This window comes from Conger conger, chromosome 17 (assembly GCF_963514075.1).
Source record: "Conger conger chromosome 17, fConCon1.1, whole genome shotgun sequence".
Classification (NCBI taxonomy): Eukaryota; Metazoa; Chordata; class Actinopteri; order Anguilliformes; family Congridae; genus Conger; species Conger conger.
In genome coordinates, this window is record NC_083776.1 from 13,320,316 (window position 1) to 13,336,291 (window position 15,976).

The 15,976-nt window shown below is 44.3% G+C and overlaps 2 protein-coding genes across 6 annotated transcripts in view; both read right to left on the bottom strand.

The window, feature by feature from the left end:
• Window positions 1-357: 357 nt before the first annotated feature.
• Window positions 358-9,653, bottom strand: LOC133116392 (OX-2 membrane glycoprotein-like). Of its 4 annotated transcripts, none has more exons than XM_061225881.1 (7): window positions 9,520-9,653; window positions 7,818-7,938; window positions 5,795-6,121; window positions 4,747-5,076; window positions 2,448-2,732; window positions 1,612-1,717; window positions 358-1,379 (listed from the first exon to the last, which is right to left on the bottom strand). In XM_061225881.1, coding segments are annotated over exons 2-7 (1,122 nt in total). In that variant the 5' UTR covers window positions 7,891-7,938; window positions 9,520-9,653; the 3' UTR covers window positions 358-1,378. The 4 variants fall into 4 exon arrangements, with proteins under 4 accessions (XP_061081865.1, XP_061081864.1, XP_061081863.1 ...); XM_061225880.1 differs by lacking the exon at window positions 9,520-9,653 and adding an exon at window positions 9,202-9,366; XM_061225879.1 differs by lacking the exons at window positions 7,818-7,938; window positions 9,520-9,653 and adding an exon at window positions 6,816-7,781.
• Window positions 9,654-11,820: 2,167 nt separating this feature from the next.
• LOC133116391 (glycogen synthase kinase-3 beta) overlaps window positions 11,821-15,976 on the bottom strand; it is a 28,965-nt gene continuing 24,809 nt past the window's right edge. For both annotated transcript variants that reach the window (XM_061225878.1, XM_061225876.1), the window contains exon 11: window positions 11,821-15,588. In XM_061225878.1, the coding sequence (XP_061081862.1) occupies window positions 15,524-15,588 (65 nt within the window). In that variant the 3' untranslated portion in view covers window positions 11,821-15,523. The remainder of the gene's footprint in view (window positions 15,589-15,976) is intronic.

Genomic DNA, 15,976 nt, shown 5'->3' on the forward strand with positions numbered 1-15,976 from the left:
TGGCTAGCTAGGCACACAAGCAAGCAAGCTAGCAAGCTAGTATCCCTCATGTGTTGGATGCAGATGGTTCAACAAAGGAGTAGTCACTAAAAGTGGTAGGCAGAAAATTAGAAACTTGTTGCTAACTATTATCTGTATCAAATTGTGCCAAAGACATCAGAGTAACTAAGCTGACAGATTTGCACAGTATCACTCTCTAGCAGTGTGTGTGTGTATGTCTCGACAGCAGACCTGCACCTAAGCCCCCCAAGTACAGTAGAACCTTGAAGATAGAAACCCATGAGGAATGGGAGTTATTCAGAAAGTGATAAACTGAACTGTTCATATCTTTGAAAGTAAAATCAAATTACACAAACATTAAACTCAATATTTTATTAGATTTAACTTATTCCATAAAAATGGCTCTACACAGTGGCTGGGCTTCAGAGCAAAGTGATGCACGCAGGCCACAGAACTCCAAAATTAGAGTTGACCTCAGTGGAAAATGAGGGGTTCATCTCAGTAGTACTAGGCCTTGCATGTTTATTTTCACCCTACAACAGAAATCAGAAAACACTGTCCTGTCTGAGAGAAGTGTATTGAAAAGGATGTTCACTCTGAAAAACAGGCATCCCATCCCGGGTCCTGGAGAGCGATGGGGTGTGCTGGTCTTAATTCAGAGCTGAAGAAGCTTATTACACAGTTTGCCCGGTTTCTTGGATCTGAAATCTGACTTGTTTGCTGAATTCAGGATGAAGACAAATCCCTGCTGTAAGACATTCGATATCATATGTGGTCAAAGAATATGTTATAGTAAACCATTTTCATAATGTTTGGCTCAACAATAGTACTGTTCGACCACATAACATCCACCACATTTGTGGTGCATCATGAGTGGTGCATCATGAGGCTTAATCCCATGGTGAAATCACAAGGAGACAGTCCCACGTGGCCATGACAGCAGCTTCACCAGCAGGACATGAGGACGTTACTGCATCCTACGAGATTGAATTTCTCAGAAAAATAAAAGCTATAAACAATGATAAAACAATAAATTAAGCTTTTTTTTGGTCTTGTCCTAGTCATGCTAATAATAACCAACTTATGGTAAAATGTAGTGTAAATCATCATATTAATGATTTTCAGAACTAGTTATAACCTCACATAATAGTGATATATGACTATAATAGTCAGTAGAACATTGATTCATATTGATGGAGAAAAGGCTTTTTTTACCACTGATAATCTTTCAACTGCCGTAATCAAAGTGCATCTGTTTGTTTAATTTATGATCTCCACATAGTTGTTGTCCATCTGGGAGTCTTAGGTCATCGCAGTCAACAAGACTGGAAAAACTCCAGGTTTTTCCACTGAACTGCCAGATGTTTCCCCTGGTCAATCTGCAGTAAGAACAATCAGAGAAAGAGAGAAAGAAAAATAGAAAAATCTGCTGAGTAAATGAAGGCATCCTCGCCCACTAGGTCTTGTGATAAGAAACCCTGAAGCTTAACCACAGCACTGAACCAAATTTGAGGAAGACTTCATAAACACACACCATATTAAACGCGAGGAGACCGATGCAACTGTAAACATTGAAAGGTGACAGACACCGGCAATGATGTAGATACTCACTACTCAGCGCCCTTGCGGAAACACTTGAAGAGGCAGATACACATACACACAACGACCAAAATGGCCGCACCGGTCACTGAGATAAGGACAGCCAGGGCCGTTCCCACTGAAACACAAACGCACACAGCAGCTGGTCAACTGAACAACAATGCATTCTCAACACAAGTAGACTAAAAAGACACAGACACTTTGCTTATCTCACTTACAATGCTGTTTAAACAATGTTTTTTACATTTTGAATCAACATATACAATTGCAGTTAAAATAGCAGTCAGTCATGCCTGCTGACAATTTAATACGGTATATTGGCACAGAGCTTAGAATGAGCTCTTTATGGAGTACATTCAAGAGAATACCAACAACTGAATTAAATATTTGGTAACACTTCACAATAAGGTTCCATGAATTGGCATGAACGGATGTAGTTGTTAAACAACTACCACTGAGAAGGTAATCTGTACAGCTCTGGGTAATATATTAATCACATCACTAATTCTTGTTAACAACTACATTAGTTATTGCCAATTAACATTGGAATGAAACAGTCAGTTAGTGTATTTGTTAATGGTTCACTAATTACAAGTTCATCCTATGGTTTGCTAATGTATAAATATTCATGTAACAAACATTAGTTAGTTGTTAACAAATTCATTAACTAATGGAAAGCTAATTTCATGCTTAATTAATGCATTTGTCCGTCATTAATTCACGTTAACAACCACAATAGTTAATGCCAATTCATGAATCTCATTGTAAAGTGTGGCCAAATACTTGACTGCGGGTTGGTTGCTACATCTCGGCGGACTGATGGCGTGGGGCCGAAGCGCGTTGCTCACGCTTGGTGTTCAGGGAGACGGACAGGGGCGCCTCCAGCCCGCGGTGGTGGACCAGGCACTTGACGGACTTGTCGTTGAGGATACTGGTCTGCAGGACCAGGGTGCTGACGACCAGCGTGGTCCCGTCCGGCTGCTCGTAGGAGGTGGGCACGGGCGGGCCCAGGGTCCTGTTGTCCCCCTCCACGTTCCAGACGATCTCCACAGGGGGTCGGGCCTGCGCCGTGCAGTTTGCCTCGATCGCCCCCTGCGGTGTAGTTCTGTAGCTGATCTGGGGTCGGGGCAGAACTGGGGACAGAGGCAGCATAAGAAGGGCTGGAGTTTAGTGTTCCCTGAAAAAAAAAACAGCTCAAGCTAGGTTTTGGAAAAGGTGGTAGCTGGTTGACCAGCCATGACCAGCTCCATACTCAACATGGTTTGACCAGTTCAAGCTATGTTTTGAAACAGCTGGAAGCTGGTATTTTCATGCTGGTCATAGCTGGTCATAGCTTTACACCAGGATTGGCAGCAGTCCCATATCAGCTGGCAAGGAATGGCCTCTGTCGCATATTTCCATATGTCAACAAAATTGACCTGCCATCACAAATCCAAAATGCTACTCTGTACACTTGTGAACAAACTACTTATTGCAATATGTGTTAATATATGCCTATATGCCGTCCTCACTGGACACATTCAAGTGTATTTGGCTCAGAACGTGGAACAGAACGTCATTTATACTCAAAGGAAACAAAATAATTAGGCAAGTTTGCAAAAGCTGTGGCAGTTCCATAATCATGGTGCTTTGCACTGGCTCATTGTGCGAATTACGCGAAATCACACAGACTGGAATTTGAGTGCGGCTCCACAACAATAACTACGACTTTAAGCTTACAGTAATGTTGAGCAACTACACAGCAAAATTCGGTTAAGTCAAGAATGACCAGTTAAGAACCGTTTCAAAAATGTGGCCACAAACAATAGGGATGGGGAAGGCGAGGGGTGTAGTTGCTCGGCAGCCGTGGTCGGCGAGTCGCCTCCCTACATCACGCGAGCGCGACTGCAGTCCGAGTGACGCAAAAAACAGAAACAAACAGTATCTGGCACATCCTCTCTGGTCTCGGCAGGAACCGGGGGCATTTCGCACAGACAAAAGTTCAGCTGTTCAGCCGGGATCACAGTGGGGAGGCAGGCACAGAGAGAGCCACTGTTCCCGGGGCAGGGACATGTCAGGCTGTGGGCAGCAGCCTGAATTAATCGCTTCTCCCCCAGCAGTTCCCTGTCTCAAAGCCCGGCTCTGTTAGCCCTGCGTGCTGGCTTAGGCACCGCCATAATATTTGCCGTTTCAGCCAAGTACAGTGCAAAGGAGAGAATTAGCATTAGCCTGAGGAGCTAAAGAAGCAGTTTGCCATGTGCAGTACGCTACTGAGGAAAGCTAAACATAAATAGAGTTTTAAAAATAATGTTGTTGGCTAGTTATCATTGTTAAAAAAATGGACAATTACTGTATATTAAAGGAATATGACACTCTCATCCAGAGTACCTTTCACAGCTTACATTTTGTATGCATGTACATAGCTGCTTTACTGAAGCAATCCAAGTGAACAACTTTGCTGTGACTACACACCCTGCAGCATGAGAGTGGTCTACCGTAGACCGTGACTACACGCACTGCAGCATGAGAGTGGTCTACCGTAGACCGTGACTACACATGCTGCAGCATGAGAGCATGGTCTACCGTAGACCGTGACTACACGTGCTGCGCGTTGAGGGCCTGGCCTACCATAGACCGTGACTACACGCGCTGAGCGTTGAGGGCCTGGCCTACTGTAGACCGTGACTACATGCGCTGAGCGTTGAGGGCCTGGCCTACCATAGACCGTGACTACACGCGCTGAGCGTTGAGGGCCTGGCCTACTGTAGACCGTGACTACATGCGTTGAGCGTTGAGGGCCTGGTCTACTGTAGACCGTGACTACACGCGCTGAGCGTTGAGGGCCTGGCCTACCGTAGACCGTGACTACACGCACAGCATGATGAGAGCGTGGTCTACCATAGACTGTGACTACACACGCTGCAGCATGAGAGCATGGTCTACCGTAGACCGTGACTACACGCGCTGAGCGTTGAGGGCCTGGCCTACCGTAGACCGTGACTACACGCACAGCATGATGAGAGCGTGGTCTACCATAGACTGTGACTACACACGCTGCAGCATGAGAGCATGGTCTACCGTAGACCTTGACTACACGCGCTGAGCGTTGAGGGCCTGGCCTACTGTAGACCGTGACTACACGCGCTGAGCGTTGAGGGCCTGGCCTACCGTAGACCGTGACGCAGGCCACGGCGCTCTGGCTTCCCTCGGAGACAGACTGGAACTCGCAGGTGTAGCAGCCCTCGTCCTCCGTCCTCACGGGGCTGAGGTGCAGCCGGGTCCGGTCCAGGGTGCGGCTGAGGAAGGCGCGGTCGCGGAGGGGCTCCTCGATCACCGGGTTCCCCTGCTGCGCGTACGAGGCCACGTCGCGGGCCTCGCCCCGCCCCAGAACCTTCCGCCAGAGCACCTGCAGGACGCGCTGGGGCAGACCGTAAGAGCAGGACAGCACGGCAGACTGCCCACTCACCGCGGTCTTGTTCCCCTCCGCAACCGCCTTCGCTGCAACCCCACAGCCAGATTTACAGCGTGTTACAAGCGCAGAGAGATGGGCGAATCCAATCTACTGTTTATCTGATTATTCTACAAGGGTTCAAGTTTTTAATCCATGTGATCGCTCTAGCACTTGGAACCGTACTTCCCTCTAGGGTTTTCAGTGCACTTGTCCCTGGCTATGATATGCACTTCATTGCACTCCGCTCTGGATAAAAGCCAAATGACTATAATGGAATATAATGTGCCAACCATACTTATACCAAAACTCATAATTGTCACTCTCAGTTGATTTAAATCTAAAGGCGTGTGTGCAGTACTAATGCCAAATGCCCACTCATTTCTTAGAAATTAAAGCCAAAAGCTGTGGCTTTTTCATACATTTCTTGTTTTTAAGTTCCATTTCCTAGTAATGCTGTTTTGGCTAGCTTCTGTTGAGTAAAGCGAGAAACGCGTTTACCCTGTGCTGAAAGCCTTCAAACGTTTATGCACATCACTATGGTTTCAACCCAATTAGTTAAATAATAAACTAAAATTTGTGACACTCAATTAAACAATACGCGCAGAACATCATGGACATTTCTAGCCCACGAATTGAATTTATTTACCACACTGACTTTAAACTGAATAAGCCTCCCTCAAGTCCTTGTACACATACAATATCCAGTACGACAACGCATTCGTAACTGGTTTGGAGCCTGCAGGCCACCGTACGCGCCCGGCTCACCCGTGACAGCCAGGCAGATCTGGCCCTCCTGCGAGCCGCGGGGCTCCAGGTGGAAGACGCAGCGGAAGCAGCCCTCGTCTTTGTGGCCCACCCGTTTGATGGTGATGGCGCTGGTGTGGCGGCGCGTGGCAGCCAGCTCCACGCTGTGGTCCGCCACGCTGGCCGGCTGGCCCGGGGTGTGCGTGAGCAGGGTGGCGTTCTGCCCGCTCACCCACTGCACCTGCTTCAGGCTGTCCCCGCCCCGCTTGGTCAGGTTACAGCCCAGCGTGAAGGGGAGGTTCACCATGGCCTGGACGTTCCGGGGGGCTGTGACCTTTCCGGGCACACCTGGAACAACCGCCGTCCACAAACACATCAGGTGCCGAACACGGCACACTTGCTCTTAGTAGCGCAATACAGAAAATATTTTTATGACTTATGACATGACATTTCAGCCATCGTGGCCTTTATCGTGAAGGTCATAGATGCCGAAATGTTTTAAATAAAAAGATTCTCCAAGAGGAAGATTTGCACCATTTTCACTTCTTTTTCTATCCTTTTTCTAAAAATGAGCAAGGAAAAGAAAAAAAGAAGAGTGATTGGAATGAGCCCCTAGAACAGTGGTCCTCACTCCTGGTCCAGGATAGCCGCAGGGTGTGCCGTTTCTTGTTTTGCCTTAATATTAGCACCCAATTCAGACACAAGAAAGCAGGTGAGGTGAGTTAACTGTGTAATTAACTGCTTTAATTGATCAATTAAGTGATGAGTAACAAAATAAAAAGCAAGCACACCAAGACCAGGAGTGAGGCCCACTGCCTTAGAAGCCAGAAGTTAGGAGGATCCCAAACTTTTCTTGAGCAAGCACACATCAGCACAGCCTGAAGTATTATTCAAGAATGTGTGACGTTCAAATGATCGACCTGTAGATCCACCTCTCCCCATCTGCTACACATATGCTACATCTGTAACTGACGTGTGTCGGGAAATTCCATTTGCCTCATTCATGTTCTCAATTTCCCCAATCTTCACTTCCTTTTGTCACCTCTTAAATCAGCTCTCAGTGTCAAACTCCAGTCCTGGAGGGCCACAGTGTCCACAGCTGTTTGTGGTTTCCTTTCAATCAGCAGCCAATTAAGGCCTTGAGAAGGTGTTTGCCAATGGTCTTTAGCCAATGAAAGACTTAGAAATGTGTCTCTCATGCTGAAACACAGCAAAAACCAGCAGACCTCCTGGACTGGAGTTTGACGCCCCTGTCTTATAAGAGGCAGGAGGGGTGGAGCAAGAACGTAGCTTCGGATCAGACCTCAAACTCTCTGCAAGGGCTTCGTTACCACAGAACAGTTCTACTCAACTCCACATCCTGCGGGCCGTGTGTCTGCAGGTATTTGCACCAACAATGCACTACACCACAATTATTTTACTTCCTTGGTTCAGGTTATAAGTTCCTGGGTGAAATCAGGTGCTGTAGAGCACAGCTGAACTGAGAAACATGCAGACACTGAGGGGATGTAGAGTCGAGTAGCACTGCCATAGAAGAGGTTTCCCTCAGCCACCTTTGTGCAATTTAAATTACTATTCAGTAATTCAGTGCAGTGGCTCTCAATCTCAGTCTCAGTCCAGGGGACTCCTGTGTATTCTGGTTTTTGCTACTGCCAATCTCTTGCTTAATTAAGATTGTTGAATACACAAGTATAAGTTCTTTCATAAGTCTTTCCTCAAACTTCTTAACACAATACAGGTCGTCGTAATCATTTGTGTTGTGTTTGAATTCTTTACGTATTGTTACATTTAAATGTAAAGAAGCAGCTGAGGGTTATGTACTTGTAAAACGTGTGTTGGGGAAGTGTTAGGGGAAGATACACAGGATGAGATTGGCATGGATTATTATTATTATTATTATTATTATTATCCTGATGCAGGTGGAGCCAAGACCAAGAATGGCCCTGTCCCTGGTGAGCAGCCACTGGAACATGTTGTACTTTTTATGATGAGGACACTGGTAATATGGTTGTGGAATATGTCAATTAAACATTAATAAAAGCACCTGGTGGTAGCATAGCAACCATCGTCAAGGACACAAAAAGTTGCAGGCACCAGGGCAAGGCTGCATCCACCATCTTAATTTGCAGAGGAAAGCAGGTTCATATCACTCCAATTCGGAACAGCTGTTGAGACAAATATGTAATCCTGGATCACTCATGTTTTCAAATAACCAGGCTGCAGGATATAAGGGCTTTCTCTGTGTTTCTCAGAATGTACAACAATCATTGAAAACCCCCCAAAAAAACATTTAAAAAAATTACAATTCTCACCCTCCTACGATAATAATTTTCAACCACTGGGGAAAATACCGTGCATGATACGTTGGTGCAACACTCAGGAGAGAACAGTTTGGCAACAAAGGAAACAGACATTGTACTTTCATCGTACTGTTTTTGCTCGGTGAATGCATATTTTCTCACATATGATTTGCAGACAAATTGAATAAACCATAAAGAAACCACTTCCTTTGTAAAAATGTTGCATTTGTCTGATGTCTGTCTTCCTGGAACCTACCTTGACAGCCACAAACAATGCTGCACCATGCACTCCTATCAGGGTTCAAATCTAAGAGAGGATTTTTCAATTGATACCTGTAGAAGAATCAATCTTTTTTTCTCATACAAATTAATTGAGAAAATAAACTGAATGAGACAGTTATTTGAACTTCAGGATTTATAAAGTACATCATAAACAAAGAGAGTAGGCCTATATAGGCATGAATACGTACAGAAAGCTGAGGACATGCTTAAAAAAAAATCTAGGCCTATGGAGAAGAGTGATATTTTAACAAGAGTGAGACGATGGAACTGTCCGACTATAGATTACCGTTACAAAATGACGCCACTAATTTGCACCACGGGGGGAAATGCAAACACTCTTTTCAGCATAATACGTTGGCGCACCCAATTACACCGATGAGTAAACAAACAACAGTTATTCAGCCATATTTTTTCAGATCATTTCTGTGATTTATCATGTTTTCTTCAAAATTACGCACATAATTCAAACCTGCCACTAGAATAGACTACAGACGCAAATTGTGAGACGTGTCAAACCTTTGTTCTCTAAACTATTTATGTCGCAATATCAATGCAAGATTAATTATTACTTATATATGTAGCTATGCTGTGGCACTATATCAATACAGAATAAATCTATTCAATGGACCGTGCAATTTATGAATATGGCCTAGAAACATCTTAAAACCCTTCATGTCAGCGCGGCGTGACTCCAAAATAAGCCTAAAGAAGAATCCATTCATAAAGCATCTCAGAAGCCTTTAGAAGTGGCCGATGTGAAGTCATGCAAAAGTCAAATCTGAACTCTGCACTAAAAGTGACTTAAAAGTCGATCAGCGGAAACTGCATCATCAGCAGGCTACTTACCGTCGTGGCTACATCAGCGCAGTGGGCATAAGCCAGCATGACTTGTGTCAGTGGCATGTTTTTGTCCGCGTAATAATAAATAATGAAGACTGGACTCGCCCCGCCCAATTCTGGCCAGAGTAATCACCAAATACTACACGGTTATCGGTCAACAGAATACATCGCACTACTTGATTTATAAGGTCCAGTTTTCATTTAATTTAAACATTTTGACTGAATGTAATAGCCGCCACAGTTTGAGAATACCACATTGAATGTGCAATTAAAGCGGCAGTAATATGCTGTGGATATCACAAACGTATTATTTAGCGAACGAACCTTTTATTCGGCGAAAAAAATTCCGTACACAATCTGGTACCATGATTTGTGGAGTACACCGACCTCTAGTGGTGTATCCGAGAGGGCATTCATTCGGACAGCGCAACTTAACTCCTAACTCCTGCGGGCCGCAGTGTCTGCTGGCATTGCCTCAACCGTGCGGTACGCCACTTGATTTCACTAATTGTTTTTTTATATGAACCAAGCAGGTAAAATAATTAGTGAAATCAGGAGGTGTATTGCAAGGTAGGAGCAAATACCTGCAGGACCTGAAGTTGAGTAGCACTGTTGTACGTTTTTTTTTGAGGCAGGCTCTGTTTGAGAAACAAATTGATGTAAGTCTGATAGATAGGACCTGAACCAGGAGAGGGCATGTCCACTTTAATCAAGACCTTGAGTAGAATCAGCTGTCTTAGTCCTGTGCTAAAACAACAACCTGCAGACACACCGGCCCTGTCTAGATACGATTGGACACCCCTCACTTAGGCCAACAAGGTTTTCGAGTCTGTCTATGAGAATAAGATTATCGATGGTATCAAAGGCTGCACTTAGGTCTAGAAGCACAAGTAAGGAGATATAGCCATCGTCAGAGGAGAGATCATTAAGCATTGAGAAGAGCTTTCAGAGTGCTATTGGATTGTAGAAAGGAGCAGAATTGCTTTGTTACTGCTTTTCCTAAAATCTTTGAAAGGAACAAGAGGTTCGAGAGCCTGAGTTAGATCGTTCATTTGGATCCAGGTTGGGTCCAGGGTTGTCACTCGTCCTGGATTCTCCGGGACAGCCCCGGATTTGTGTTGTCTGTCCTGGAAAAAATAATTAAACTAAATGTACCGGAATTTAAGTATTTTCTAGTGTTGCATACATTAGTATTGCTTAATGTAGACAGCGTATCCAGTGTTCGTTCCTAAATGTAATGTAACAAATGGTGCTGAGACGTTATTAACCTTCACGAATTAAACTCTTTATTTTTGTAATGAAAGAGGAATTGGCACCAAGCACAAGGTAGTTGCGCACCACATTCCTTCAGGCTCACAACCCTCGAGAGCACCCTTGACAGTCCGGTTTACTCAGTTTGCCAGCTACGTATGTGTCCAGGATTTGTACAGGACTGAGGTGGGAACCTAAATTGGGTCAGCAGATGCATGGCTCTGTTCGACTGGCGACAGTGTGGAACAGGTATCTGGGATTGTTTTTACGTTTCTACCTGGGGTAGAAAAATATGAAGATCTGGCAGCTGTGAGGGCATGCTTATAGCTTGTGAGACTTTCTGTCCAGGCCAGAAAGAAAACTTGTGGTTTGGTTTAGCACCATTTTCTTTCAAGTTTCTGCGAAGCTTGTCTGACAGCACGCGTGTGGTCATTATACCGTGGTGTGAGACTGAAAGGAGGCCAACAGCATCCAGGACGTAGCACAGTTTGAACTCAATGCCGTCCACCAGTTGATTCATTCGGGTGTCTCTTGCACGCGCAAACAACATTGTTCCAGAGAAACCACACGCCCCTCAGAGACCACTTCCTGGAGCTAATCGTAAACAATATCGTCCGCCCACCCGTCAAATCTGGAACGACTCATTCGGAATATTTCCGCCTCTGCTGCCGGCTAGGGTGGGCTGCATACTTTCACAAGACACCTAAACATGGAAAGAGTGTGTAATGCGTGAAAAATGTATTTTTTTACGACAATGAGTAACTATTGTTTTTATCATATTCATTTAATTGCACTGATTGTGTAATTGCTATTGGTAATTCAATTCATCAAAATTGTGGCCAAGCGTTTTTGGAAAATGTGGTTAATTCATTGATTCGACAGGAAGAAAAACTAAACTCAACACAAATCAAGACTTTAACAGTGTTTAACTAACTTTGTTGATATGCGTCACAGTAGGAGCAGTTATTTGCTGTATACAAGTCTATTGAAAGGTATTGATATAAAACATTGATTAAGCAACTAGCCTATATTTCCGTAAATTCTAAATTCACCGTAGGACAGTAAAATAATGACTTGCTGTATTGTTTATCCAGGGTTAAATGTGCACATATGATCATCATTTGACATATAGGAAAACAATTCGGCGACATTTACCCATGCTAAACGCAGCGAATGATAGGAAACAAATCTGACGCGTATTAACCCCTAGAGTGATGGATGGCTGTTGGGTTCAAAACGGTGTTTCATCAAAGTACTGCATATTACTGTATTCTCATTGAAGTACCCTCCCCACCCCATGTATAATCCATTTATCCAGAAGACACCAAAAACACAGCAGAATATATCTTTCGAACAGACAAGAGATGAGACCGATTGTTTATTTTCAGGCTAATCTACTATTTATTTAATGCAAATTACAGTGCCAGGTAACTGTTTCTTTGAACCAACTCACACAGAGGAACAAAGAGGGCATATGTACAGGGAGTGGGAACATTTAGCATACTCTCACAGGAAAAAGTTTATATTTAAAATAAAATAAAAAGGTCAGTTACAAACAAAGGCATTCAAGTAGTTGTAATGATGTACAGGCTGTTTTTGTTATATTATTTTTCTTTTGAATCAAGACAGCGTTTCCTCACGTGTATGTGATAGTCTGTATACAAACATTTTTTAAATTACATTTCGATGTTTATATATATTTATATATATTTACTCTTAAAGTTTTTGTCATGAGAAATGATCACATGAATGCATTTATGAATGCAAATATTACAAGCAAATATATATGGAGTGGTGTGGGCTATATGACATTTGTCCCCTTGAGTTAAGTTAAATTAGAGTGTGTCCCTGGTGCAGAACACAAGGCTCGGACTTAGCCTCACACTCAACCCCCGGATCACCGTGTCTCCACTCACTTTGGTAAGGGGCAGGAATCAACTTCAAGTAAAAACACCACATACATAAGTGACATTCCACACTTCAGACAGCGAGCAGGAGAAAGGAAGAGAGAGAGAGAGCGAGTGAGAGAACAAGAGAAAGAGTGTTCCATTGCAGCCCAGTACTGATAATGACAGTTCTCTAACGAAGAGACACTAGACGTAGTCCAGCCTGGGTGACAGTTCAATAATTTTACAAATTCCTACACAAATGGGTGCAAAAGAAAGGTGGTGTGTAGAAAGGTTTTGACAAAAACTAGTGTGAAATGTGGAAGTGGTGCATTTGAAGAGGTGGGTTGTGACTGGGTTGTATCATGGCTCTTGGTGGGGAGACGGGAGATTGAACAAATGGCAGCAAAGGCACTCCAAACTATAGATACACTATACATAACTACTTATTGTTACAATAATATAGCTGGTACCTACTGTACAGTCAAGACTGAACTATACGGCTGAAAAAAATGCTAATCTACATTTGAGAATAAACAATTATATTTGCCCTGGATTTTTTCATATATTTTTTTCATGGTTTTGTTTTCATTTTTGCTCATTAACAGTTCTTGGGTCCACATATTTACATACCATACACAAAAAAAAAAGAAAAAAAGAAATAAGTACAAGCCAGAATTTGGTGAGGAGCAACTATATACACATTTTTCTTTTTAGTGTTTTCTCTCATTCCATAGTAAGACATGTCGGCAGATTGTTCTGAAGACAGGTGGGTGTACTACAATGCAGTTGACTTGGAGATGGGGGGGGGGGGGGTGAACAGTGATGAACAGACATATTCCTTCATTAGTGGCTTAAACAGAATTTCCCACTGCCAGTAGGAAGCACAATACAGTCCTTCAGGCTAATGCTTCTGCGCAATGTCAAAACAATGAAGTAAAGGTTGAAATGAACAGAAACCGTAACGGTAATCATGGCAGATCGTGACAGCGCTTTCCTCTCCATTAACAACTTCTGCGACAGACACTGTGCGAATGACAGTACAGTACAGTACAGCGACTGCAGCAATCAAAATGCATAAACTGCTCACGTCAACAAATTAAGTTAGTCGCACCAGAATGGCAACTGTAAGAGACCTTGATCGATGGCATGAAATGGCAGCGTTCCGACGGCGAAATACGGCAAACCAATCAGTGCCGTTCAACACACAGACGTGACCACTGGAGAGGAATCACTAGAGCAGAACGGACATCAGTTCTCCGGTGTGGCGACCAGCTAAACCTGGTTCCGGTGGTTTGCTTTCTCAGTGTAACTGGGGCTTCATGCAGTCACAGCCAGTGACATGGCGACAGTACACATTAGTCACAGCTCCAGAACTGTACACAATCAACCAGGGAGCAACTCTAGCAAAAAAAAAAACCCAAAAAACGAGTGCAATTTCAGACAGACGGGTTTGGTGAAGAGGGCCGAGGGGTGTTGGGGTGTCACATCGTTCCGTGAGACACCAGTGTTCCTGTGAAGCTACACCCTGCCAACGCAGAGGCTGTCCCAGCGGAGCGTTATCCAGCAGGGGCAGCACCAGCTTTCATGCATTTTCAAAGGTTTTTCAGTCCAAAACGAGCATGGGAGTTTTTCTGATGTCAGCCTCCTCCTCCAGGAGGCCCGGCCGTAGACACAGATCCGTAATCCGGAGGAAGGCCCTCCCCTGGGCCGCGGGTCTTTCCGCGTTCCCTCCCGGTTTCGGGAGAAGATCTTTCCGGATTTGCGTCCTTCAGAAACCGGGGAGCGGAGAGCCTCTGAAGAGGGGCTCGAACCAGGCGGACCAAGGCCAAGGCCACGGAAACAACCCCCGCACAAAAACTACACACATACCTTCTTATTTACACCCCTCTCCAGTCCACGTGCTATGAAAACCACTGGAACGGGGCAGTCTCGGGGGTGAGAGACTGCAGGGGCCACAGTGAGTGAGTGCTGAGCACCCCTCCAGTCCAGCACACCCACCGACTGCCGACAAACACAAACACACCCGCCCGCTCCGCTTCTAAGTCACATTAAGGTCATAAATAAGAAGGCTAAAAGCAGATGTAAAATATTCATTTAAATTCTATGCAGTTGACTAAAAAAAATTAAAATTCAAAATAAAACGGGGATTAATGTAAAAACACAACATCGTCGCTAGAAAGATGACGATCCAGAGAACACTCCGGAACTCACCCTCGACGCCTTTAAGCAGCAGCAAATATTGCCGCTGCACTATTTAACCTTCTGACATTTGATATATATATTTATATTTTACATGATGCAAAGTAATATAGAAACTGTACGCATGTGTGCACGTATATATACACACACATATATACATACATACACACATAAATACACAGATGTAGATAAATGGCACAATTATTAGCTCCGGGTCTCCCAAACACCACCCCCACCCTAAAATATAATAAAATAACTGCTCGCTATTCATAAAAAAAGGAAAAAAGGTTGATGTGACTTTACAGAGTCCCTTCCTCTGTACTGGGTGCTTTTAAATACGTAGTTTAGAAAAAAAACATCTATGTATACCACTGAATGGTACAATGTGATGTTCTTTCAACGCCAAAAACAGTCATACACCTCTCAAATAATTATTGAAGTCTTAAGCTTTGAAGTCTTAAAATGTGCACTTTTTTTAAATGAGCCAATGAACAACACTGGTGGTGAACTCTCCTCTGATCTCCGAATCAAACTCAAGCCATGCACTAGCGGAGGACCAGGAGAGCAGCCTGTCGACTGGCCCAGGGTCAGTGCACAAGAACCGGGGAGCGGCACCAGTGGCTATGGGGTGGACCACGGACCACTTCCTACACTGAGAGAGCAGTACTGGATGGAAGAAGGAAAGCCCTACAATCATGCTTAAAACTATTAAAATGATTGTCAAGGGAAAAATAAAATATTCTCAGCATATTACCGTATACTTCAGTATGCACGTATACTTGTATGCAGATAGCATACCCATTACTGTCATTTAATTTGAGAGCAAAAAAAAAAGAAATCACATATAGCAGACGAAAGGGGAATCAGTCAGTTCTGTTAATTCCTGGTTTTTTCCCAGGAAATGGGTGTGGCTAGAAGCAGCAGGGAGGGCGGGGCCCTGGATAGGTGGGGGTGGCGGTTGGAGGGTCGGCTGGGCGTGGGCGGGACGTTCAGGTGTTGGAGGCGGAGGCAGAGGCAGTGTTGGTGGTCTGAACGCAATCTCCGATGTTGGAATCTGGAATCGGGGAGGAAGAAAAGGTAAATGCAAAGACCTCTGCTGACATTCTGCCGTTATCACTTACTGCAGACTCCTTATGGAGTGATGCAACGTATAAAGGCAAGATATTTCACTGTCTATCAAGAGAGCTGAGATATGGCTTTGTTTACTGCTACCTATTGTGCGACTTCCTGTTTCACACTAAAACAGGAAGTCGCACGATAAAAAGCAGCAACGCCCCAGCAAAGCCTCGCCAAAGCAGATCACAGGCAATATATGACCAATCACAAAACAGCACGCATTCTCTTTCTAACTTCATGACAAAGAGAGGCACTGAGGTGTACAACAACAACAGTAACAGTCCAGAGACTGTGAAATCTGACGGGGGATCCCGAGACCGGGGGCG

Excerpts from the sequence above, each read along its gene's own strand:
- LOC133116392 (XM_061225879.1), bottom strand. The coding sequence starts at position 6,972 with ATGAGAGACACATTTCTAAGTCTTTCATTGGCTAAAGACCATTGGCAA. Across the intron at positions 2,733-4,746 it reads GGCCTGCGTCACGGTCTACG|TTCTGCCCCGACCCCAGATC; the intron begins GTAGGCCAGGCC and ends CTCTGTCCCCAG. Across the intron at positions 1,718-2,447 it reads CGTCTCCCTGAACACCAAGC|TGGGAACGGCCCTGGCTGTC; the intron begins GTGAGCAACGCG and ends TTTGTGTTTCAG.